Below are 24,540 nucleotides of genomic sequence, written 5' to 3'. Positions count from 1 at the left end.
GAACCCTGAGTGCTGCTGGGCTATATGCTAAGATACAAATAAAATACAAGGATGTCCAGGAATTTCTTATAAGCTTTCAGCAGCATCACAATTCAGAATGTCTCTAGAAACCAAGGATTAAATGAACAGGAAACAATTACTTGTCCTCAAATCCAAACACTGTATATGCTTGCCTGTGGATTCTTTTTAATATCCTAGGTCATATTTAATGCAATTTTAACAGGCTTGTTTACTTTGTTTTCAGCTCACTGAAGATCTGAAGGAAGAGATAGCCTGCTCAAGACAGTGAAAAGTAATAGCAGTAAGAAATAATACCTGGTATTAGAGTAATAGGGGAAAAAACAGAAACTACATCCCCTCAAATACACACAAACACACCTGGTATCAGAGTAATAGGGGAAAAAACAGAAACTACATCCCCCCAAATACACACACACACACACACTCGAACTCAACCAGTACAGCTATCAGAGGCCCTTCAAAACAGAACTTAAATTGCATGGTAATTTAAGAACATTTAGTATAAAGTAGCCCCAATATGTCTCATGTTCCTGAGGATATCACCACAGTGGAAAACAGTTACAATCTGTTTAGTAATGTTAACCTGCACTTGTAAAGAAAAATTTACAATATAATGTAATGTTTAGGAAATTAGCCAAATAAGAGTTAAAATAATTCCATATAAACCAGAATCTTGGTTTGATAAAACTATAGCTTGGTGCCTCAAAGGATAAACTTCAGTTTTCTAAAAAAAACCTCATTTAGTTGATTAGACAATTGATTCTAATTAACCTTGGAGAAGACTATTGAGAGTCCCTTGGACTGCAAGGAGATCCAACCAGTCCATTCTGAAGGAGATCAACCCTGGGATTTCTTTGGAAGGAATGATGCTAAAGCTGAAACTCCAGTACTTTGGTCACCTCATGCGAAGAGTTGACTCATTGGGAAAGACTTTGATGCTGGGAGGGATTGTGGGCAGGAGAAGAAGGGGACAACAGAGGGTGAGATGGCTGGATGGCATCACGGACTCGACGGACGTGAGTCTGAGTGAACTCTGGGAGATGGTGATGGACAGCGAGGCCTGGTGTGCTGCGATTCATGGGGTCGCAAAGAGTCGGACACGACTGAGTGATTGAACTGAACTGAACTGAACCTGGATTCAAGTAAACCGGACCCATGCAGCATGCCTATAACAGCGGCTCTGCTTTCGAGGGGCTTATGCGGAAGAGGGAAGAGAAGCCCGTGTGACACAGCAGGACAGGCCACCTGGCCACTGATCAGGTAGGGCCTTTCCCCGAGGATAACACCTGGGCTGGTGGGTTTGGACTTTCTCTACCTACCCTTTCCTTACCCAGGGCCTCAAGAATCCCAGCTGTGATAACTAGGGCTGCTCCTTACATTGCACTGTAAGGGGGTCTTCAGTCAATGTCTCGCCTTAGTGCTGAACATCCCCTCGCCTAGAGGGGTCCTTCTGAAACAGCCACCTGGATCTTGTCTACAAATCTGTGATCTTTCTCGGGGCCATGTGGCTCTGATCTGGTGTCATACCACCTTTTTCCATCCATACTTTTAATAGGAAGAATCCTGACACGCAGGGACTGAGAGCGCAAGTCTGATGGCAAAGCATTTCCGTGTAAGTAGGAACCATCGCCACCGGTAATGGGAGTCAAGCGCTGGAAGTACCCTTTCCAAATTTACCCCAAGAACCAAGAAGGAAAGAGCAGGCACACAGGCCTCCAGCAGGGGAGAGAGGCCCTTTCAGGTAAGTCTGGGGTGAAAGGCTCACCCCAAGCAGTGAGAGCCAACACCCAACAGACAGGCCCAAGTTCCAAGCCCAAACCTGGCAAATTTGCACTTTTGAGTCAACTCCTGTCTTCTTCCCCTGGTGTTTTAATAGAGACTCACAAAAGTTCAGGACTGGGAATTCTGACTCAGGCAAAGAATCAAAATACTTTTGCAATTAAGGTTGTGCTTCTCAAACTCTCCTACATGCAGAGAACTTGTGTTCTTGAGGAGTCTGGGGCATAATCTTAAGCACTACTTGCTACAAGTGGAAAATTTCTTTGAAGTGTTATGTTTTGTGTTAATAGTTCACGAGGATTTCTCATTTTCTTTCAAAACACATCAATCATGTGTCGGTAATTTTCCCTCCAAATCTGTGAAAAAAAACCCCACACTTTAGGAAGAAGAGTCCATGTTTATCTTATGGGTTCCTATACCTCCATCTGAAAAACAGAGCCCTCAACCAACATTCACTGCTGTTACAAAAGTTAGTTAACGTGAACTCTCAAGAAATCACAAGAGAAGATTCTTAGAATAAGAAATAAGGTTCAGTCTGTCTATATCCTTAATCGGCTATAAACATTAAAATAAATTAGAATAGAGGAACATTCAACCCAGTTGCTCAGAAGTGCAAGAGACTATTTAGTCTGCGAACTGTGTGCTCTGGTGTGACGGGAGTGAGACTAATGAACCCAGAGACAGCCGTGAGGATGCGCACTCAATCGGTCTCCAAGTTACAAGAAAAGAAATACATATATCAGACAGGAAAAGGTAAAAAAACAAGGGCAAGGCTTACTTTAAAATCTGCCAATTGTTGGTTGATGACATCCACCTCGGTCCCCACGACCCACTGGAGGGCCTCCCCCTCCTCTGCTGCTGTGGTCATATCATTGAGCGCTTTCAGCTTCTGATAGAAGTCCTCCACGCGGCCCAGGGTCAGCTCCAGCTGCTCCTGCCGAGCTCGGCTCCTCTCGGTAAGTTTGCTGCACTGTTTGCTCAGGGCTTCTAACTCCCTCTTGAGACCCAGCAGGTCCAGAGTCCCCTCTTCCTCCAGCATTTGTCGGCACTCTGCTTCTGAGGCCTCGATGTCCAGCTTGAGGGCTTGGATCTTGTTAAGGAACAGCCGCACATCCTCAATCTGGGACTGGAGGCTGTCAGTGTCTCGGCCGATAGCACCCATGCCATCCAGCTCATCGTCCAGGTCTGCCAGCTGAGAAAACATTTCTCGGACGCGGCAGTGAAACTGGCCAATCCCCTCCAGCTTGTTCTCCATGGCCATGCAGCCACTGTTCACTCTTTGCTTCACTTCTAGGAACTCCTGCTGGGCAACCTCGGCTTGATGGAGAAGCTGGGAAGCATCAGATCCATCAGGGGCATCCTCCACCAGGCCCCGAGTGAAGTTCCGCAGGTAGTCCACCTGGGGCTCCAGGGTCTGCAGCACTTCCTGCTGGGCTCTCAGCTTCTCCAGGTTCTTGTTGCTGCAGGCTTGAGAGCCGAGGGCATCAAAAATCTCAAGTTGGTGTTTGGCCCCTTCGACTTTCTTTTCAATATTCTTAAAACTTTCCTGGAACTCCTTGAGCCTCTGAGTCATTTCTTCAAGGGACCCTGTTTTGGCCTGTAGCTCTTCTGTGATGGAATCCATGTTCTGGTTGATACCAGCCTTCTCATCCCGGATGTCATCCTCATCTGTCTCTGAAGAGTTGATCAGAATGTCAGCAGCACTGTTCAGGATTTCCAACAGGGAGCGGCGCTTCTCCACCTCGCTCAGCATAGCCTTCGATCTGAGGAGATGGGACTCCAGCTGCACGGGATCCAGAGTGACCTGCAAGCCAGACATCTTGGCCTTACAATCTTCTATCCATGGCACCAGGTCTTCCACGTGCCACTGGTATTTCTGAGCCTTCTGCAGACAGTCCTTGAGCCTGGACTGTCTGTCTGCAGTTTTTTTACTAAGCTCTTCCCAGTGGCTCTTGAGCTCAACCAGCTGGTTTTGTAGAGTCTTCTTCTCTTCTCCAGGAGGCACAGAAAGCAGCAGAGATTCTCCTTCTGCCACAATCACCTCATAGGAACCACTGTGCTGGTTAAGGCTCTTTTGAAACTCTTCATTCTCGTGTAGCTGAGACTGTAGCTGCTCCAGCTTTGCAGAGATTGGGCGGTTTTTTGCTTGCTGGCTTTGTTTGTCATCCAACCACGTTCTCAGTTCATCAAACATTTGCTGGAACTGCTGGGTGCTGGCAAGAGCTGCCTGGAGTCTGTTCATGCGATCAGCTGAAATGAGAAAATCAAATTTAAATCATCAAGTCTGAACATGGCATTCAAAATGTTTCCTGGGAGTATATGGTCTAATTGTAGGAAAAGGAAACTGATGCTAACCAAAGAAAGGTCCACCTAAAAAAAGCAGAGCTACGTTCTTTCATATACTGTATCCTATTCAATCCTCACATCAAGTCTGTAAGGTGATCTGACTAAGACAAGTAAACTTTTAACTTCTAAGCTAGTAAAAAGCCATAAATGTCTCCAGATAAAGAGACAACAAATTAATAACAAAATTTTTCTTGAACAAGGCCATCATAAGAAGTCTAGAACATGTTCTAATTTTGTATATATGGTATTTATGCATGTACACATAGAATATTAATGAGTATTAATGAAAGTATGTGTGTAACTGTACCTATAAGTACATCTAAGAGCATGAATCTCTACCTGCTGGCTGGATTTATACCAGCACTCTTATCTTTAGGGTCATGGTATGTAAAGCCATGTAAAGCCATTGCTCGTGACCAACCAATGTGTGATGACCTTGGCAGTCCTCACTGTAGCTGGACAAAGGTGTAGGGTCACACCGTTCTGAGTCCAAAAGCTACTTAAAGGTCACCTTAGATTCTTGGGACCACGAATCCACTCCTTCTTTTGGCTTGCCAACAATGATGGCAGCAGTGTGCTCTTCACCTCAACTCACCTGCAAGGTCTTCTAAACCCTGGAGGGGCAGGGCAACAGTCTCCAAACGCTTCTTCAGCTCATCCTTGAGGTACTGCTCACCAATGAGCACTGACAGCTCATCGCAGAGCGTCTGCGCCTCCTTAATCTCCTGGTCTAATTGCTCCACGTCGGATCGAATCTCACTGGTCTCCTCCAGCTGCTGCTTCACAGCCTCGGGTTGGGTGCTGATGGCCGACTGGCCACTCAGTCGCTGCCCAACTGCCTTTACTTTCTCTGATAGGTCCTGCAGCAGCTCCTGGTACTGGGTGCTTTTGACAACAGCTTGGTCAATATGGTTGGAACGGGCGTTGAGTTTGTCAGTCAATTCAATCCACTTCTCATTGATGCTCTGGAGCTCCTTCTGCACTTGGCTGGTGGAAGCAGAGGCATCTCCAGGGCCTGTTAGGATGCCCTGAGCTGCCTCGTTCAGCTGCTCATGCTGCTGCCTGCGTGCTTCGAATTCCTTCAGCATAAACTGTGATAGAAATGACACCACAATGTTTAGATAGAAAACAGATCCAAAAACAGTGTCAAACACAAACTGATTTTAGATTGTGCCAAGTAGTGCCAACTCCTTTTGAAAATAAAGCAGAAAACTCCAAAGACCAGGCTACTGAGAAAATGTAGTATCACTTTTAACAGCTGTTTAATTAAAAAAAACAACAACAACAAAACTTATTTTGAAAGGATCACTGATTGTGTCTCTTTTATTTCTCTTCCTTATTTGTCCTACAGTGTTTCAACATCAGTTACTAAGGTCCGCCTTGGTTGGGAAAACAAAGTTTGTTGACTGGATTGGCACTCGTAAGCTCTGCCAGGCAAAACCCAGGCCTCTAAATGAGGAGCTTGAAATCCTGGGTCCCAAAGTGAACTATGTTACTGGCAGAGCTTGCCATTTCAACTCTAAATGCCCTGTTTTGCTTATTTCCTTTCTCAAATTTCCAACAGCACATATAAAGCTATACATTATAATAAAGCACAATTACACAAAAAGCTTCTTTAAAGCAAGTACTATTCTTTTTACCCTTTTCTGTCCACTGCTTCACTCATCAAAGAAGTTAAGATCACAGGTTCTGGAGTTAGACCTCTGGGTTCAAATCCTAACCCCATCACTCACTAAGCTGTATAAACTTAGGCAGGTTTTTGAACAGTCCCCAGCCGCCTCATCTGTAATATGAGGGTACTAAAGCACTTACTTGGCTGTTGTTGGGATAAAAAAGAAAACTTAGCAAAAGTACTCAGCACTTGCACTGAGTACTTTAAATATGCCAGGGCCTCAAGGACTAACAGACGTGTAAATAATGAACTATAATAGAATGCAACAGAAATTAAAATGCTAAACCGCTGACATGAACGTGGAATTGTAAAAGCAAGAAGTAAAGGTGGTTAACTCCTTAGGGGGTGACAAGCACAGAAGAGGGGAATCAGGAAGGGCTTCCAGGTGACACTGAACGGCACACAAGTCCTCCCAGGAAACAGAGAGTGAGGCTGGTCAGAGGAGGGCCGGGGGCCGCAGAGGTGCGGAGATCCCGAGGTCTGGGAGTGCAGCGTGCTCAGGGAGGAGCTCCTCCCGGGGTGGGAAGAAGCCCGGGTATGTGGGAAAAGAGCTGGCAAGACAAACTGGCACTAGACTGTGGAAAGCCTTACGCACCATAGTGAGCAGGTATTTGAACTTTGTTCAATAAGCAGCCAAGAGCCACAGAGGCATTTTAATATATTCAGATATATGATTTAAGAGGATAACTTGATAATTGTGTGGAGGATAAACTAGACCAAGAAGCCCTTTAAGGGGCTGCTGTAATGGGAAGAAGCCTGAGATGCAGCCTACTAGCATGTAGAGTGGAGAAGAGAGGCTTTGGAGAAGAGAGGCTTAGAACAGTGGTTCTCAAATTGGGGTCTGGAGGCCCCTGGGAGTCCCAAGCCCCTGCATGGCATCAGTAAGGTAGAAACTACTTTTATAAATACTAAGATGTTGTCTACCTTTTACGATTCTTATTTTCTCACAACATCGGCTATCACAACAGACTGAATGCAGAGGCAGATATGAAAATCTATGGGACTATTCTATTAAGTGAGACATTAAAAAGTTATTTATTTATTTATTTTTGGCCACAGCTTGCAGGATCTTAGTTCCCTGACTAGAGTCTGAATCTGGGCCCTAGGCAGTGAGAGCACCGAGTCCTAACCTCTGGATCACTAAAGAATTCCCAAGTCAGACAACATTAAAGAGATTTGCAAAGATATAAAATAATGCCATTCTCATTCAATTTTTTATATTTTGGAAAATATTTTTTGCATAAAAATGTTTATCTATGTTAGTGTTTATCTATGTTAGTGTTAAAAAAGTAATTTATAAATGTACATTTTAAAAATTCCTCAGTGTTTTCATACAGTTAAAATGAATAGATATCAGTAGATGAACACAAGCTTTTCGGGATCTTTAATAATTTTTAAGAGGGTAAAAGGATTTTGAGAGCAAAATGTTTACTTTTGGAATGGAAACCAAAGGATTAGAAAACCACTGGATTAGAAAATTTGTAAGTAGACTAAATAGAACTTGGTAATTAATTGGAAGCAGGGGCTAAGAGAAAGGGTTCTTTCAAAAATTAGTTTTAGGGGACTTAGCGGGTGGTGAGAAGATACAGAACAAGTTTAGGGAAGGATACAGAACAAGGAAATGTTCTAGGCAGGATTTCATCAGAAATGACATAAGGGACCAACCTACATCTCACAGATCCTCAGGATCTTAGGTCCTGAGGTCTGATCAGCAGAAAATCTTTAAGTAAAGCCAGCAGATATAAAACCCTGCATGAAGTAATGTGAATCACTACCACTGGGGATTGAAAGTAAAATATGATTCTAACATTTAGTCAGAAGTTCCCATTCTACCATCTGCTCATCTTACTGTGCCTCGGTCAACAATATCAAAAATACAGTTATTGAACGTTTGCTATTTGATAGGCACCATGATAAAGACCATACAAGCATCTCATTTAAAGTGAGGAAGTAGAGACTCCGAGAGGTTAAATGACTTGTCCCGGGTCATGTGAATCTATCTGTTGAGAGCAGCATTCAAACCCAGGTTCGTGTGCCTCTGAGTTCTTGGCTCGAAAGCTGTCAGAACTGCTCACCTGGACCTGCTGCTTTTGTGCGTTCAGCATGTTGGGGTCAATAGACAGGGGGCCCAGCACCCCCATCATTAGCTCTTTCTCCATCAGCCAGGGCCGGAGCTGGGATTCTGCAGCCTGGAAGCAGGCCAGATGACTTGCAGATTCCTCCAGCTGCCTTTGCCGAGCCATTGTCACCTCGGTGGCCCTTTCCCATCGGGAATCTGTAGAGAGGAAATGAGAGAATGGATTCCTTTATCCTCATCAGCCACTAGCCTGGTCCCTAATATTCTACAGGAAATGACCCCTGGAGCATTATTTAATTTTTTTAAGTTAAAAATAACCTGCATTTAATTTTAACTAAAGTCACAAACAGTTTTGATTCATGACTATGGTGGTAGTTATATGAAACTACCCATGGGATAAAACTTCAGAGAAGTACATACATACACAATACATGTAAAACACCTTATGCAACATATATATTATTTTATAACCTGTTTTTAAACTTACTAATTAAGAACTGGACATTTTTCATGCCAATAAGTTTTTCATACCAGTACACATTCACCTACATCATTTATAGTTCCATAGCAGGAGTATAGCATGTGTGCATGGGTGTTAGTAGCTCAGTCGTGTCCAGCTCTTTGTGACCCCCATGGACTGTAGCCCATCAGGCTCCTCTATCCATGGGATTTTCCAGGCAAGAATACTGGAGTGGGTTGCCATTTTCTTCTCCATGAGTACAGCATAATTTATCTAACTCCTTCACTGAATGTTTAGGTTATTTCCTGTTTTTAATTTTTATCATCAATGCTCTCTTTGTCACAGAAAGACTGTCCGTTTGACTTGCCCGAAGAAGCCAAACTTCTGACACCTTGAGTGGAATCTCTGAATTTTTTCCATGATCAGGTTCATTCTCTAACCCTACCTGCCTTTCTTGCTGGCTTTTGACAATTAACAAAAAATAATTCTTATTTACTGGATGTGCTGAAAGCCTATATTTGTTTGAGGACAAGCAATTTAGTGAATTTGTAACACCCCTGTGATAACATACTGAGCTCCTCTTGCATTTTCTTCCAGTTTTCTGCTTCTTGTGAGTTGGGATATGTTATCAGTAATCCAGCCAGGGCTTCCTTTACATTTTGGACTTTTGGAGAATTCTGTTCCAATTCAGCCAGGAAGGCCTAGGAGAAAGAACATCACACACACCATGAGATTTCTGGACAGGAAACAAAGCTTGGAGTTTAGAGGAAATGATGGAAAGATGGGGCAGCAATTACAGGCTCAACTTCTGATTCTCTCCACGACTTGTTTCATGACTTTAACATACCTAACCTTTCTGCTTGAATTTGTACTTAAAAGGAAAAGCTAGATGGCAAGATCTGAATTCCTTCTATGTAACATACATTAGTAACTATAGGAAAATAACTAATCCTTATAAACTGAAAGTGTCAGGAATTGATCCTGATCATGATGATGATAACGGTGATCCTTATGCAGTTGTAAATGTTGATATGCTAGACTCAAATGGAATATTCAAACTTGGGGAGAAAATTGTTTACTGAATTTTTTACATGGTCTTATTTGTTCCACCATTTTCTCTAGTCCTACATGTCAATCCTAAGAATGAACTGCAATCATGGCAGTTTAGATCCCTCTAAATTGTGCTTTGATGGGATGTTTTGGCTACACCATCACATAGAAAATGAGATCTCATTCTCTGAACTGATGCTTCTGAGGAGGGCTATTCCTTATTCTCCTTCTGCAAACGGATCTGGTTTTGTTTCTCAATCTGATTTGTAACAACTTCTAATTTCATTGGCAAGAAAGTTCTCTGGGAGAATTTAGGCATACTAAGAATTTGAAAATCAAACACTCTGCTCATCATGGCGGGGTGGTTGGCCATGTCTCCTTCTCAGGCCCCTGGGCTCAGGCAGGAACACTAGTACAACAGCCCTTTCCTCTTAGTATTGAGATGCAGCTATTGTGAACACAGTACCTTGTTAGACTCAGCCTGGGCTCTCACTGTCTCTGTCTTGGTTGGAGATGAAGAGGCGTCCATGCCTTTCAGGACTTCCTCTTTTGATTCCAGCCACTGCAGCACCGAGCTTGCCTCCTTCTGAACTTCTTGCATTCTGCTCAGGACAGCCTGAAGGCTTTCCTGCCGTTCCCGAAGCAAGCCCCCAAGTTTCTCATATTTCAAGTTTACATCTGACATGTCACACTGGATTTCCGTCAGATCTAGCATCACAGAAACAGAAATCAGACTGGGAATAGTTCTCAAGTATCCCCACTGGTTCCTCACTAAATTATTCATCAGGATTAAGTATCTCTCCCACTCTTTCTAGTGAACTAGAGATTATCTTCCTGCTAAATCACATGAAAGTTCCTGTTTACAAACAAAAAGCAAAAGAGCTCTCATTCTGATTTTGGCATGACATACTCACATGTATAAATAAAATAATAAAATACTAAGTAAACACAGGAGCAGCGAAAGTAAAGAGAGTGAAGGATTTGACGCATTCTTCTACTTCTTTTAACTACAAAGCAAACTTGGTGGGGAGTCTCAGGGCTAGATTAGACCACCTCTAGTGTAACTTATTTATAATTCAAAGATTTGCATACATTTTCTTCCAAGTCTTTTCCTACTGGTCTTATCTAGTGGTCCAGTTTATTTGCTTGTACCTTTATTTCACTGCCTGCCAATCGGTTTTAGCCTTTAGCTAGAAACAAAGAGGCCTCACGGTTACTTCTCCCCAGATTCTTACCCTTACAGCCCATCCTAGCAGCAGTCTTTCCACACATATGGAAACATACACAGATGCAAACACGAACACTGTCCTAACACACCCAACAAAGAGGCACTGTTGAAATGGCATTCTCACCTTTGCAGGTGTGGTATCCGTTCACACTGCCTACAGAGCTTCCTACAGAGGGCAGTATGGAACCTGAGCAGAAGGACAGAGAGACAAACAGGGCAAGACAAAACGTGTTAGGAATACATACAGGCACCGAGTTTATTCTTTGGCACTCACTGTAAGCTCAGGTATCAGGAAGTTAACACAGCACAAGACAACATACTCGTGGAAAGAGACAAATCATTTTAGCTGCCAGGCAACACTGTCACTAGGGGTGATTCAGCTCCTTAGCAGTAACGATTACTAATCCTTTCTAGAAGAAATCCAAATTCCCTTCTTAAATCTCCAATTTGAACTCTTTGGACTCTGCCCTAATTTTGTGAAGCAAGTATTTAGCAGAGTGACTAAGTCTCGACACAAATATCTGACATACTTTGGAATGAGGATTTATAATATAGCCAAAAAGGTTCGACTTTAACATCAATGTTGTTCACCATAATAAAAATAAACAGTAAGTACAATTAAGGACATAAAAAGCAGCATTCTTTTAGTAAAGACATAAAAGTGAGCCCTTCTTATATTGTTTCAAAAGATTCCCTGTCTTTTTTTTTTTCCTCCATGACTTTCTGCTCCCCTTACCCCACCAGAAAACAGAAATTCTAAGTGCTAATAAATCTGGCTCATAAACATTCCCATAAATTCTGTTTAGGGTCGTTGGTTCTGTTTCTAATTACCACAGTGTGACCTATATTCTCTCCAAGTTGATTCCTTACGTTTCAGGAGTATCCCAAGTAAGTAAAAACCAGATCATGCAATTACAAAGATTATAAAGAAATGTGAAGAACAGTCATGACATAATGTAACATTCCAAGAGCTGAGTAAGACTCTCACATGCACTAATTTCACTGTGGAAAAAGTTATGTGTGAGGTTATATTAGAAAACAGTGATTGCAAAATTTTTAAATGTTAAAATTATTGTATTTTCAGTTAAAAAATAGATCAAACACAAAGATCATATTCCACTTCAGTGCGGTGATGGCTAAAAAGAAACTGGACTAGTAATTTGAAGACGACAGTCTAGACAAGACTGTCACTAACTCAGTACATGAGCCTCAGTCTGTGGACAGACTTCAGTATCTTCTCTGGGATATGAAGATAATCTGGTCAGCTTTCATGGGGTTACAGGTGAGAGGTAGTGAGGCAGTGTATGTGAAAGCACTTTATGAAGCCAAAAGAGCTCACAAATGTAAGGAACTAGAACATTCGCGTGTTTTCAAAGATGGAAGAGAACTTTAAAAGCACTCAGGGTAGTGATCTTCACACTGGTTTTCAAAATAACTAAAAAGGTGCTTTAGGGACTCTGTAAATGTTTGGTTTAACTTTAAGATTCAGCATATATTTCTAAGTACTTAGAAATGTCAGTAAAACATGCATGTTCTATCACAGTGAACACCACATTAACCCAGTAGATACAGTCAATTATTGCCTGGAAAATCCCATGGACAGAGGAGCCTGGTAGGCTACAGTCCATGGGGTTGCAAAGAGTCAGACACGACTGAGCGACTTCACTTCACTTCACTTCACTTCATGCTGCCTTTGGGGGGGAATAAAGGAGCTCCTGCACCTCTGTGCATACATTTAACTGCTTTCTGAGGGTCACTGATGGGAAAAATTATAGTTCTTCTCTAACTCTTTAAAATATTCAATCTGACACAGGTCCACTCATATACAAAGAAAAACATCTATAGCACATGTGTATTACATAAAATGACAAAAAGGCTCAAAGCAGGCTCTCATCAGGTAGAATTGTGTAATAACAGAACTCTTAACACTTCATATAGTAAAGTGTACTTTTTAAAAACTTTTGCCATCATTTGCAGCTATTTATCTGTGTGAAGCATATTTTTTGATACAGTGCAACCAAGAAAAAAATGGAGAAATAATCAAATAATGAAGCAGTCATTCAAACATTCTTTTCTTTCCTTCACATTTCTATATTTACTAAGATAACCTTAATATTCATTGATGAATTGATGGATCTTATAATATATAAAATGCTATAAATTCACTTATAAGGGAAATTCATGCCACTAAAATATTTTTATTTGTTTTATAGAGTATAGTTCTATAGGAGGTTTAATTTTTAAATAGATGCTAGTAAAAGAATTTGACAATCACTGATCCATTTCAGGAGTCAGAAAGAGTTAGTTCACCAGCAGACCTGTCCCTCCACCTGTTTCTGTACACAAGGCTTTACTGGAACACAGCCACACCCATTCATTTATATATTGTTTATGCCTGCTTTTGTGCTACAATGGCAAAGACATGTAGTGTGACAGAGACCATATGACCCACAAGCCTAAAATATTTACGGCCCTTTACAGAAAAAGTTTGCTGGGTGATGTCACAAAAGTCACTGAACTTAGAAGTTTAAGTGTTAGAAAATAAAAGTCACCAATTCCCTGAAATGCTGTCACTTCTAGGTTATTCCAGACATCTTTAAAACTTTAGGATACAAAAGGAAACTAGCCATTCTCAGGGGGAAAAGAGAAAGCATACTTCACTCTTACTATTTAAGGGACTATGGGAGTGCATTAACACAGTCTGGTAATAAAATCTAGGAGATCCCAGTTAACAACCAGCAAGTGACTGTGAGCTCAGGATGCATTTGTCTGAAAGACTTAATTTGTAGGCAGAGACTATTCATACATCTGGGCTCACTCTTTGTATGTACTTCCAATAAGTATACCAGTTTCTGGTGTATCGACGCTGACTCCTAAAAACCTAGCCTCTCCCAAGATATGCTTATACCGCTGACCCCAATTTAAAGTTAATATTTAGAAGAGGGAAATTCCTCAAGATGGAAAATCCTATTTTAATCCTTCTATGTTCATTTGTCAGTTCTGTGTGAGCCACCTAGTCTCTTTACTTTCTCCCATCATGGGAAGAGATTCTGTAAAATGGAGCAATGTTACAAAGCAAAAGGGAAAACAGATCAGATTGAGGGGGAAGACTGCCTCCTTTGTGAAGCCTCCTTTGTTCTCATATCCAACCCTGATTCTAACAAGGGGTCATCATCAAAGGCCAAAGGAAAGAATGATGTTTATTCAATACTTTTTCAAGAGTCTGCACTCACCGGTCTTGGCTTGAGAATCAGGTGCTGTGATCTCCATGATGAGATTTTCTAAAGAAGTGCCTTTACAATTGATTTCCTCTACCAAAGTCCCCTTACTTGTCCAGTCATCTAGGAGACTCTGTTTAAAGAACAAAATAGCAGAATGTAGTATTTGGAGGCTTTCTCCTCATAATTATAAGCTCCCCCAAAGTTTTGATAAGCATTAAGTAACCATTTTCATTTATTCAGTCATTTCAAGAACTTGGTTTAGCCAGCTGGAAGACTCAAGACCTTCTCATTCGTTCATTCATTTATCAAGCAAAAAAAAATTTTTTTGGAGCATTTATTATACACCAGGCATCATGCCAAACGCTGGGGATACAAAATAGGATTATGACACAGTTCCTAAACCAACAGCTCAGGTTATCAATTATAATGTGATAAATGATATTGCAGAAATATGGAGAGCCACTAGACTCTGCTGCTGCTGCTACTGCTGCTAAGTCGCTTCAGTCGTGTCCAACTCTGTGTGACCCCATAGACAGAAACCAGCCAGGCTCCCCTGTCCCTGGGATTCTCCAGGCAAGAATACTGGAGTGGGTTGCCATTTCCTTCTCCAATGCATGAAAGTGAAAAGTCAAAGTGAAGTCGCTCAGTCGTGTCTGACTCCTAGCGACCTCATGGACTGCAGCCTACCAGGCTCCTCTATCCATGGGATTTTCCAGGCAAGAGTACTGGAGTGGGGTGCCATTGCCTTCTCCAACTAGACTCTAAGGACATAAAAGGAGACACATCTAACTGCCTGAAAGGAGGAAAGGTTGGCATTAAGATAAAGAGTTTGCCAGGTGGACAAAGGGAATACTATGCATTAAAGAACATAAAGGAAATGGTGTTGGAAGGTAAGATGAGGCGCTAGACACTGAGATGTAGAGAAATACACAGAATCATAGACTACACTTTGCATTTTCAGGGGAACTTTATATTGGGTTTGAAGTCAGAGCTCTAACCATCACAGAAAGCCATTACGAAACAAAGACATCTGCTCTAAGACAAAGTGTCCGGTAATATTGTCTCTAAGCTGTGAACCGCCTGCTATATAAGTAGAATTTTACTCCTTTCCCAGAAAGGATATGATCCTACGCTTCAACCCCTTCCTCCACACTGAATTCCTACTTAGTTTGCTTTTGACTTAAAGCTGCAGAGCAGCAGCAGCAAAGACACAGAGCCATGAACATCTGGCAAGCTCATGCGCCGAACTTCAGACTTAACCTTGTCAGTTCAGACTTTGTCAGTTCTTTTATTAGTCACTCTTGATTCCAAAGAGCCACAGTTCTCAAAACTCTGCACTGACTCATAGGATATTTTAAATTTTTGAGGGAAAAACAGTGACATCTGTTGGACACCATGTGAACAACTACTGTTAAGCTGTTTGGGTCTGACCACTTACAAGTGAGGTTTTTTAGGTTTTGTTTTTTCTGGCCTTGAAGTGCCATGAAAAATGTCTTGAAACATAAAGGGCACCATGAACCAAGAAATCAGGGAACCTCTGTCCTAGGCAACTCTCCACAGCAAATGCTCCTGGCACCCTCTCTGTGAAAACAATCAAACTCTTCCCTTTCATCTATTCAGGATAAATCCTGTTTTACTAAGAAAATAAGGACAAATGCATGAGAGTTAGATGGAGGCTGGTTTCAATACAAATAAGAAACATGTTAGTGGTGCAAACAGAGCTGGATGAAAATGAATCAAGATAGCAGAGAAGAGATTTTGCAACAGATGGGAGAAAGGTGGGTACTACCCTTGTCGGTGTCTTCCCACCACTGACTCTAACTTTCCCTTAATTAGTTATGGAGAAATTCTCTAAATTTTGTGATCACATGTCTGGTCACTTGCTCCCATAGAACTGTCTAACACACTATGAGAGTGTAAGCTTCTTAAGACTGGACTCTGATGACCATCTTTCCTATGATTTACCACAGCATGACAGGCATCCCCCTAAAGAGCTGAAACTTTATAGATATCATTCCCAGATTTTTTTTTTTAGTAGATGTTTTGGTGCTCAGTGCTTGGACAGGGGTAGGCGGAACTCACATGAAGAGCATGGAGGCACTGCTGTTCTGATACAGATGGACAACTTGGCTTTCTCACACCACTCCCCACCACAGACTGAAATGAGTACACACTAGCTTCCAAACTGCTGTCTAGCCTGACTCCTGGCAATCCTTTTGTTCACCTACCTTCAGGTGTTCAATCTGCTTTTCCAGGTCTTTAGTGCTCATGAAAGTCTCTGCAGGTGGAATATTCCCTTCAGTTTCCTTCAGCCATTTCTGGAAAGTCCTAACCAGCTTCCGGAATTCATCTAATTGCTCCTGGCAAGATGATGCATCTTCCTCTCTGTCAAGGGAGACATTTTGTAACTTGCCAGACGAAGCTTTGTAAAGAAGTCAACTTGAACTAAAACTAGGTTTGTTCTAGGACTCTAGGCATCAGTTTCCTAACAGGGCCTTCCCATCTCATAATCTTTTCCATGGCAGCTCGGGCTAAACAACCACATATAATGTAGGAGAGCATCAAACTGAGGAATCTGTTGCCCTTGTTTGGACATTTCTGGGGAAAGGAGTCTTCAATCTTACTCAAGGCTAAAGTGAAAGTGAGAAAAACTAAAGGGAGATTGCTATTTAGGTACTGTGATACAATGGAAAGAATGCAGGCTTTGGATCTCAAGTTCAGCTCTGCTACTTTTTAGGTCTTTGACTCTTTTAAGGCCCAATTCACATGCTAATTCCTTTAGCAAGGAAGATGCCAAAACTGAGGCTCAGAGAAGTGAGGCTAAGCACACCCATGAGTCAAATAAATCAAGGAGAAAGAATTCAATTTTGAAATTAAGTTTTGGAAATGGTCACATCTGTTAGACTTCAGACCAGAGATCCTGGTTCTTCATATAGCTAAAGGCCCTCCGCAAAGGGAAAGAAAGACAAAACCTGCTTGGCCTGTGTCCTATCCCTTTCGCCTGCACTAAATAACCTCCCGCTCACAGTGGTGATTTGAGCAACTGCTTTCCTCTAGTCACTAAGGCAGTCCTCTGCCAAATCGAGATATTTATAGCTAAACCAAGAAAAGTCTTATCAAACTTTTAAACCCACATGAGGCTTTCTGAGGAGGGAATTATAGCTTTTCAACAGTGAGCCAATAACCTGAAATCAGCCACCTTTGCCATATATTCCCATGTTTGCCTTCAAAGAAGAAGGCAAACTGAAATGTGGTCAAAACCAGCAATGTGAGTGCCAAATAACCTCTAATTACGTCTGCGAATTCTCTTCCATTTTTTCTCATTATTTCTAATCCTACCACAATCCTTCTTGCTGTCTCAGATTTATTCTGTTTGGTCCATGTGACTTGGGCTTTCCCTTGTACAGAGGGGGAAGTGAGCCCCATTACTGAGAAGGAACTCACTATTTACTAACAGAAAGACCACTAAGTATTACATAGACTGAGTAGCTTTGTCTCAAAGAGGCATTTTCCAGTCCCTTACAGCTCAGTATCAGAATTTTGATGCTATCTTTTCTGGTGAAGGAGAAGTCATTTCATTCAACAGCAAGAACAAATTAGCTCCATGACACCGACGCACATATGAAAACTCACCTTTCTTTAATCGTCTTCTGTAGCTCTGTGAAGTCCTCTTTGAGGTTCTGCACCCTGTCTTGGTGCTGGGACAGGTCCAGAGCAAAGCCACAGGAGCTCAGGTCAGTGACTAGGTGCTCAAGAGCATCCAGATTCTCCTGTTGGTCTTCCATTTCCAAACTGAGCTCCTGCCAAGCAAACAAGGAAATGCATTCAGTCCTCTGATCTTTATAAATACTTAAGACTCTAAAAGAATGAAAGGTGTCTAGATTAAAGCTGGGACACGTTCTCTCTGATCTGTAGAAAAAGAGGGAGCAAGGACTTCCCTGGTGGTCCAGTGGTTGGGAATCACTTGCCAATGCAGGAGGCATGGGTTTGATCCCTGATTTGGGAAGATTCCACATGCCCAAGGGCAACTAAGCTCATGTGCTGAGCCTGTGCTCTAGAGCCCAGGAGCTGTAACTACTGGGCCCGCGCACCCTCGGGCCCATGCTCTCAACAAGGGAAGACACCACAGTGAGAAACCCATGCACTGCACGAGAGAGCAGCCCTCACTTGCTGCAACTAGAGGAAGCCCACACGCAGCAGCGAAGCCCTAGGACAGTCAAAAATAAGCACGCTGAGAAAAAGAAAAAGAAGGAACAAGAATTGAGCGTGTCCACTGTGCTGGTTGCTAGATCAAAACATAAAATACGTAGGATTTCTCCAATCCACTTGAGAGTGGCTGAAAATTAGAAAGGAGCCGCGTCTCCTTTAAACAAATCTTTGAAGAATCCAGAGGCAGCATGACAGAATAAAAAGAATATAAGTTTCTGGTGTAGAAAAGATGTGAAATTCAATCATGGCTTTGTCACTTACTAGTCTATGATCTTAAGCTATTAAACTTCTCTAAGCTTTCATAGTCTGTCTATCCTTTAAAACAGGTAAATAAACTCTTTACTGTTATTTAACACCATATTGAAGATATTGGCCAATGCAACTGGGTAAGAAAAAAACATTTTGTGGCATGATAATTAAAAAGAAGAGATAAAACTATATTTGCAGATTACATGAAAGTATATTTGTAAAATCTCAGAGAATCAACAACATAACCAGATTGAAAAGTGAAGTAATCCAAGAAGGGAGAAGAATATAAACTCAACATATTAAAATCAAGAATAACACAATAGCAGCATAAAAGGTACAATTTTAGGAATCAACTAATAAGAAATGTACAGAACCTTTACAAATAAAACTTTAAAACATGTCTGAACGACATGAAAGCAGGCCTGTAAACATGGAAGAAAGTCCATGAAGATGTGTGTGTGTGTGTGTGTGTGTATGTGTGCAGATACATGTTGTGAATAAGTGAAGTGACCCAAATAAAATGTGACCAACATTTTTCTCTAAGACTGATAGTTGATTCAAGTGTTCACATGGAAAAATAAATGTACAATTATAGCTATGAAAAATCCTAAAAAAGAAAAAAAAGGGTGAGATTAGCCTTACCAGATAGTAAAACATACCATAAATCCTCTAGAATGTTAACAGAAAGACCAGTGAAATAGAATAGAAAATCAAGAAACAGACTTGAATACATATGACATTTTGTATATGATAAAGACAGATTCTCAAATCACTGGGGTAAATACAGATTTTTCAAATAAATGACATTGGGGACAACTAGATAGAACTTTGGGAAAACATAAACTTGAATTCATACTTCATATATACTTCAGAATAAACTTGAATTGTTAAAGTATTAGAATTTTAAAAAGAGAGGAGAAAAAAAGAAACTGTGTAGGTAGAGTTCATCATAACCTGAATATGGCAAAAGGCTTTCAAACTATGACTAAAAATACATCTTCAATGAAAGAGTGATACCTCTAGCCTCAAACCATACTCCAGAGTTACTACAACTATACTACAAAGTCATCAAAACAGTATGGTCCTGGCGCACACACACAAAGACATATACATCAATGGAACACTACAGAAAGCCCAGAATATAAATGGATAAAGAAGATGTGATACACACACACACACACACACACACACACAGGAATATTACTCAGCCATAAAAAAGCATGAAATCTTGCCATTTGTGACAACACGGAGATATCTAGGGTGTATGATGCTAAAGGAAATAAAGCAGACGGAGAAAGACAAATACTGTTGATCTCATTTATATGTGAAATCTCAAAAACAAAACAAGGGAACAAACAAAAATGAAAAGAGATTCATAAATACGGAGAATAAACAGGTGGTTGTTAGAGGGAAGAAGGGTGGGAGAAAGGCAGAAACAGATGAAGAGAATTAAGAGGCGTAAACTTCTAGTAATAAAATAAATTTAAATTACAGGGATATAACATATAGCATAAGCAATATGGTCAATAACACTGTAATAACTCTGAGTGGCGACAGATGTTTACTAGCCCTATCATGGTAATCATTTTATACTGTATTGAAATGTTGAGCCACTATGCTGAACACCTGAAACTAACATAATATTGTATGTCAACTATATTATTTCAATTAAAAAAAACTGATAAAATCTACTGTGTAAAAATTTAACAAAAAATTTTACATGACCAAAAAACATCCTAAGGAAAAACAAAAGACAAGCTGAGAGAAAATATGGCACAAATGAACTTACCTACAAAACAGAAAAGACTCACGGACACAGAGCAGACTTGTGGTTGCCAAGGGGAAGTGGGGTGGGGGAGGGAAGGACTGGGAGCCTGGGATTAGCAGATGCAAACTATCACAGGTAGGATGGATAAACAACAAGTTCCTACTATACAGCGCAGGGAACTATGTTCAATATCCTGTGATAAACCATAATAGATATTAAAAAAAAGAACGTCTATAACCAAGTCACTATGCTGTATAGCAGAGACTGGCACAATACTGTAAATCAACTATATTTTAATTAAAAATAAAATTAAAATAGGTAACAAAAAAAGAGAGAGAGAGAGAGAGAGAGAAAGATTTCCTAATCCTACCCACTGAAAGGACCTAGAAGCAATGGCATCCTAGTGGCTCATGCAGTATCTGGATTTTGATGTCTAAATATAATTCTCCAGTAAAAACAGGCTTCCTTGGAGAAATAGGGGATTTCATGGGACAGGGAAATTACAAGGTGACCGTGACACACTGTGCTGAAAGTAAGACAGTACTAATATACTGTAGGGACATGTCAAAAAGACACCAGGACACAGCCTAAGGGGCTCTCATTGAGCAAAAACGGGAGATTGCTCGAATATAAAAAAGAACAATAATGATAATGAATATGGGACCCCACAGTGACACTCTTTTACACATTTATAAAGAGAAACTGCAATTGGTAGATCGAGATGAGAAGTATGCAAGTGTTTATTGTACTATTCCTTTTACTCTTCTAGAATCTGAAAATTTTTCAAAACAAAAAGCAAGAGGTGAGGAGAGCAAACCAAACCAAACAATGAGCTCACAGTACAGTATGGAAAAGGTCACATAGCTGGATAAACCCAAGGTAGTGATGTGGGCATAGAGCAACGCTAAGGTACTACAGGTGGGTAGGTGGGCAGCTGCAGCCATTCTGGAGCTCAGGTTAGCCACTACTTGATCAAATTAAGTACAGGCATAGACTATGATCCAGCAGTTCTACTCCTGGATACACATCTGAATCTGTGGAAGGTAGTATTTTCAGCTCTGCCTACTAGGTGTATGGTAAGATTACACTTCTCTACCCACCTTGAAAGTCAGGTATGATCGTGTGAAACTTGCTTTGACTAATAAAATGCAACTGGATATGGTATGTGCTCTTCCCTTTGCAGTAGTAATCATGAAAACATATGTCAGGATGCAGTTTCCATCAACTTGAAAGACTGAGTGATTATGGTGAGCTAAGTATCCCTGCTGATCTGGGCTGAACACATGCTATGAGTGAAAAATAAAGCTAGGCTGTGTTTTCTAAAAATGAACAAACAATATCAAGTTTACAGGATGGCTGTGAGAATTCTTTTAGACAATGCAGGTCAAGTTTCCAGTGTACTGACTAACATATTATGTGCTCATACTCAGTAAACATTTGTTGTTCCTTGCCCTTCCTTCCCCTTTATTCCACCAATCTGGCAGATAAAGCCTCACCTGGATCTGTTGGAAGAAATGTGCAATATCCTGATCTGGCTGATTCCCAGAGGCCAGCAGCCGACTTTTGTTTTCCATGAATTGCTGCAGCTTCTCAGAGAGATGTTCAAACATCTCTGCCTGGGGCAGAAGCTTCTTTAAGGAGCTCTCCTTTTCTTGCTGCTGTAGACAGAGCTGTTCGAAGCGCTGGCTCACCTCAGCCAGTTTGCCCTGCAGCACAGCGGCCGTGGTGCTGTCTGCTGTCTCCATGAATCGGGTCACCATATCACGGGTGGCCTCCAAGCTGCTCTTCTGCCGAGCAATGTCCTGCTTCAATTTCTGTCATCAAGAGCATATCTGTCAGCTCCTGGCTCACTTATTCTGGGACATCTGAACCACAGACTAATAAACTTCTAGTAACTACATGCTCACCTCCTCAAGGAGGCTTGAAGGATTGCAACTGAACCTTCAGAACATCACCGATACTCTTTCTTCTCCACCCCAGGCCACCAATGACTTTGCTCTTATCACTCTCCCTCAAGTTTACCAATGGTTTGGAAATTGAGAGGACATACCTTTACACTGATTAGTCATCATCTCTAAGTCTATTAGAATATTCATGGAAATACATTCTTTTCCTGATACTTTTCCAAAATGATGTCACTATGGTAGGCGGCAAATATATCCTCTATGCTAACTCCTGGGGCACAAGTCTCACCATGTTAGTGGCCAGGGCTTCTTGGATGACTCCTGATGACAGCGACACCACCTGCTCCTCTTCCAGGTTATTTTCAACTTCTCTGATGGACTGCAACAAGCTGTCCAGGCTTTCCTGGACACTCTGAGACTGGGCAATTGCCTTCTGCAGCAGAGCAGAGCGCTCCGCCAGGCTGCTGGAGAGGTGTTGGAAATGGCTGAGTATGGAATCTGGAAAATCAAGGCCGTGACAAGAAAAAGTGGAGACAATTTTTCTGTTGCACTTTTTAAAAAATGTATTTAAATTATACATGTTAGTTATTATAACAATGGACATCAAGGCAAACAGAATAAGCTTAAATACATCACTATTTGAACCAAACTCAATAGGCATTATATATTTAGCACCTACTAAGTGCCAAAAATTACGCTCAGTGCTGAGGACTGAAGATTATTATGATAAAGTCCTGCCTTCCACAAACCTTAAAACTCTAAAAGAGAGCGTAGGTAGTGGAAGGCATATCAATTAACCATAAAAATAAAATCACAAGTGCGATATTGGTACTAAGAGTACTGTACTAGAGAAGCCAGAAGGAAAAGTTATTTCTTATCTTTACTTCTTGGGGGTGGGGGTGGGGGTGGTGTCAGGAGTTTACCAAGGAAGTAACTTCCTGGTTACATCTAGAAGCAGGAGCAAGATTTCATCATGCACAATATGCACTTGATAAATTTTAGCAGCTAAGAAACAGGACAAACTTAAGGGGGAAAGCAATGAGGAAATGACTAGCTCATTTGGGAAAGGAAGGAAGTCGGGTGTGGTAGGAAGGCGAGTGTCTGCGGAAAAAGGGTTGAAGCCAGGCCACGAAGGCCTCCTATGGTGTGAGATTCAGCTTCATTAGAGGGCTAGCTCTTTGTGCTTGGATCCGCAGCTCCTCGCCAGCAGCACAGATGCTTGTACACCACAGTGTGAGATATCACAGAACAGAGGGACACACTTGGAGGTAGGGGAGCACTCTGGCCACTGCTATTTCATACCTGTAGTTTCTTGAACATGCTTGCGGTCTGGGGCTGGCTCCCCTTCAATTTCCATGAGGTCGTGAGCTACTTTTTGGAGTTTTTCTACAGGTACTTGATGCTCAGCCAATTCCTCCTGCAACTGCTGCTTGTCCATGAAAAAGGACAAAAGAAAACTATTAGAGTGAAGTAATCAAAGCTGGTTTCTAGGGATCGAGAGCTACTGGGCAGCTCTGTAGAATAATTCTGTTTATCCATAGCAATAGACATCAGAATATAGCGTTCAGGAATCAGATCTCATCCAAGGCATCCCGACCCCTGCCTTTCACCTCTGCAAGCACTTGCTTTGCTTTGAGAGCACTCTGGGCTGTGCGTAACAAGACCCCGTGCCCTGGCTCACCTTTGTGGTTGCAAACTGCTGTTGCAGGACCCCAGGGTCGGAGGCAACTGTATCTGAGAGGAGCTTCTTCACACTGGCCTCGCAAGCTTTCATCCAGGCCTGTAGGCTGTCGGCACTGCTCTGAAACTGCTGATACTGGCCTAGCAGCGTGTTCAGGTGAGCGCCCAGGCGTGTACACTGTGCCAGAGAAAGAAGGGAAAGCAGACCAAAGCAGGTCAGGCCAGAGGCAGCAGCCTCCCAGGCAAGTCCAAAGAGGCCTGACTGTGCTCCAGGGACCTGACTGTGACTACAGGTAAGGGTAGGTGAGCCTCCCAGGTAGACAGGAGCAACCATCTTCTACAAGTGGGTCCTGATTGTTTGATCCATACTATCCACCCCAACTTTACTATATACCGGGGAAGACTCAGTGAGTTGTATGACAGGCTACCGATGAAATACACATCAAGCTGCAAGCAAAGGTGGGGATCAAAGGTACAAAACATTTTCCCTTTGGGAGCGTTAAAGATGTTGGCAAAAACATAAGACTGGTAAAAAGAACTAAGCGGATTCTGTATCTTAAGAGCTAAAGGAAGTTCTTTGATAGGGAGGAAGATTAAGGAAGATTTACCCTAAATGTTCTGTCCAGGAATGAAGACTATGTATTTGGTTTAAGTTTCCCTGTGCTCTGTCTTTTGGGAGTCCACGCCTGCTGGTCAAGATACAGGGAGGCGATCACTCCCACCTTCACCACTGGAGTAAGACATATCCCTAGATAGTGCTCAGGTCGAGCATAAGCCCCTGGGCCTCCGCACTTTTTTTCCCCCCCAGAGGCTCATAAAGACATTCTGCAAGTCCACTTGCTCACTGTGTCCTGAGGTTCTTACTGTAAGCCCCAG

At 41.8% G+C, this 24,540-nt stretch overlaps 1 protein-coding gene across 6 annotated transcripts in view; it reads right to left on the bottom strand.

Moving 5' to 3' along the window:
* MACF1 (microtubule actin crosslinking factor 1) overlaps positions 1-24,540 on the bottom strand; it is a 326,239-nt gene that overhangs the window by 82,476 nt on the left and 219,223 nt on the right. For 5 of the 6 annotated variants that reach the window (XM_060395413.1, XM_060395429.1, XM_060395401.1 and 2 more), the window contains 13 exons: positions 23,666-23,842; positions 23,287-23,410; positions 22,274-22,482; positions 21,577-21,894; positions 17,488-17,654; positions 16,083-16,239; positions 13,867-13,984; positions 10,758-10,820; positions 9,872-10,113; positions 8,927-9,056; positions 7,894-8,093; positions 4,742-5,237; positions 2,579-4,050 (listed from right to left, as the gene is read on the bottom strand). In XM_060395413.1, the coding sequence (XP_060251396.1) occupies positions 2,579-4,050; positions 4,742-5,237; positions 7,894-8,093; positions 8,927-9,056; positions 9,872-10,113; positions 10,758-10,820; positions 13,867-13,984; positions 16,083-16,239; positions 17,488-17,654; positions 21,577-21,894; positions 22,274-22,482; positions 23,287-23,410; positions 23,666-23,842 (3,873 nt within the window). The remainder of the gene's footprint in view (positions 1-2,578; positions 4,051-4,741; positions 5,238-7,893; positions 8,094-8,926; positions 9,057-9,871; positions 10,114-10,757; positions 10,821-13,866; positions 13,985-16,082; positions 16,240-17,487; positions 17,655-21,576; positions 21,895-22,273; positions 22,483-23,286; positions 23,411-23,665; positions 23,843-24,540) is intronic. The other variant, XM_060395499.1, reaches the window with a different exon arrangement.

This window comes from Ovis aries, chromosome 1 (assembly GCF_016772045.2).
Source record: "Ovis aries strain OAR_USU_Benz2616 breed Rambouillet chromosome 1, ARS-UI_Ramb_v3.0, whole genome shotgun sequence".
Taxonomy (NCBI): Eukaryota; Metazoa; Chordata; class Mammalia; order Artiodactyla; family Bovidae; genus Ovis; species Ovis aries.
The sequence above is the reverse complement of the archived record's forward strand: the minus strand, read 5'-3'. Positions and strand labels throughout refer to the sequence as shown.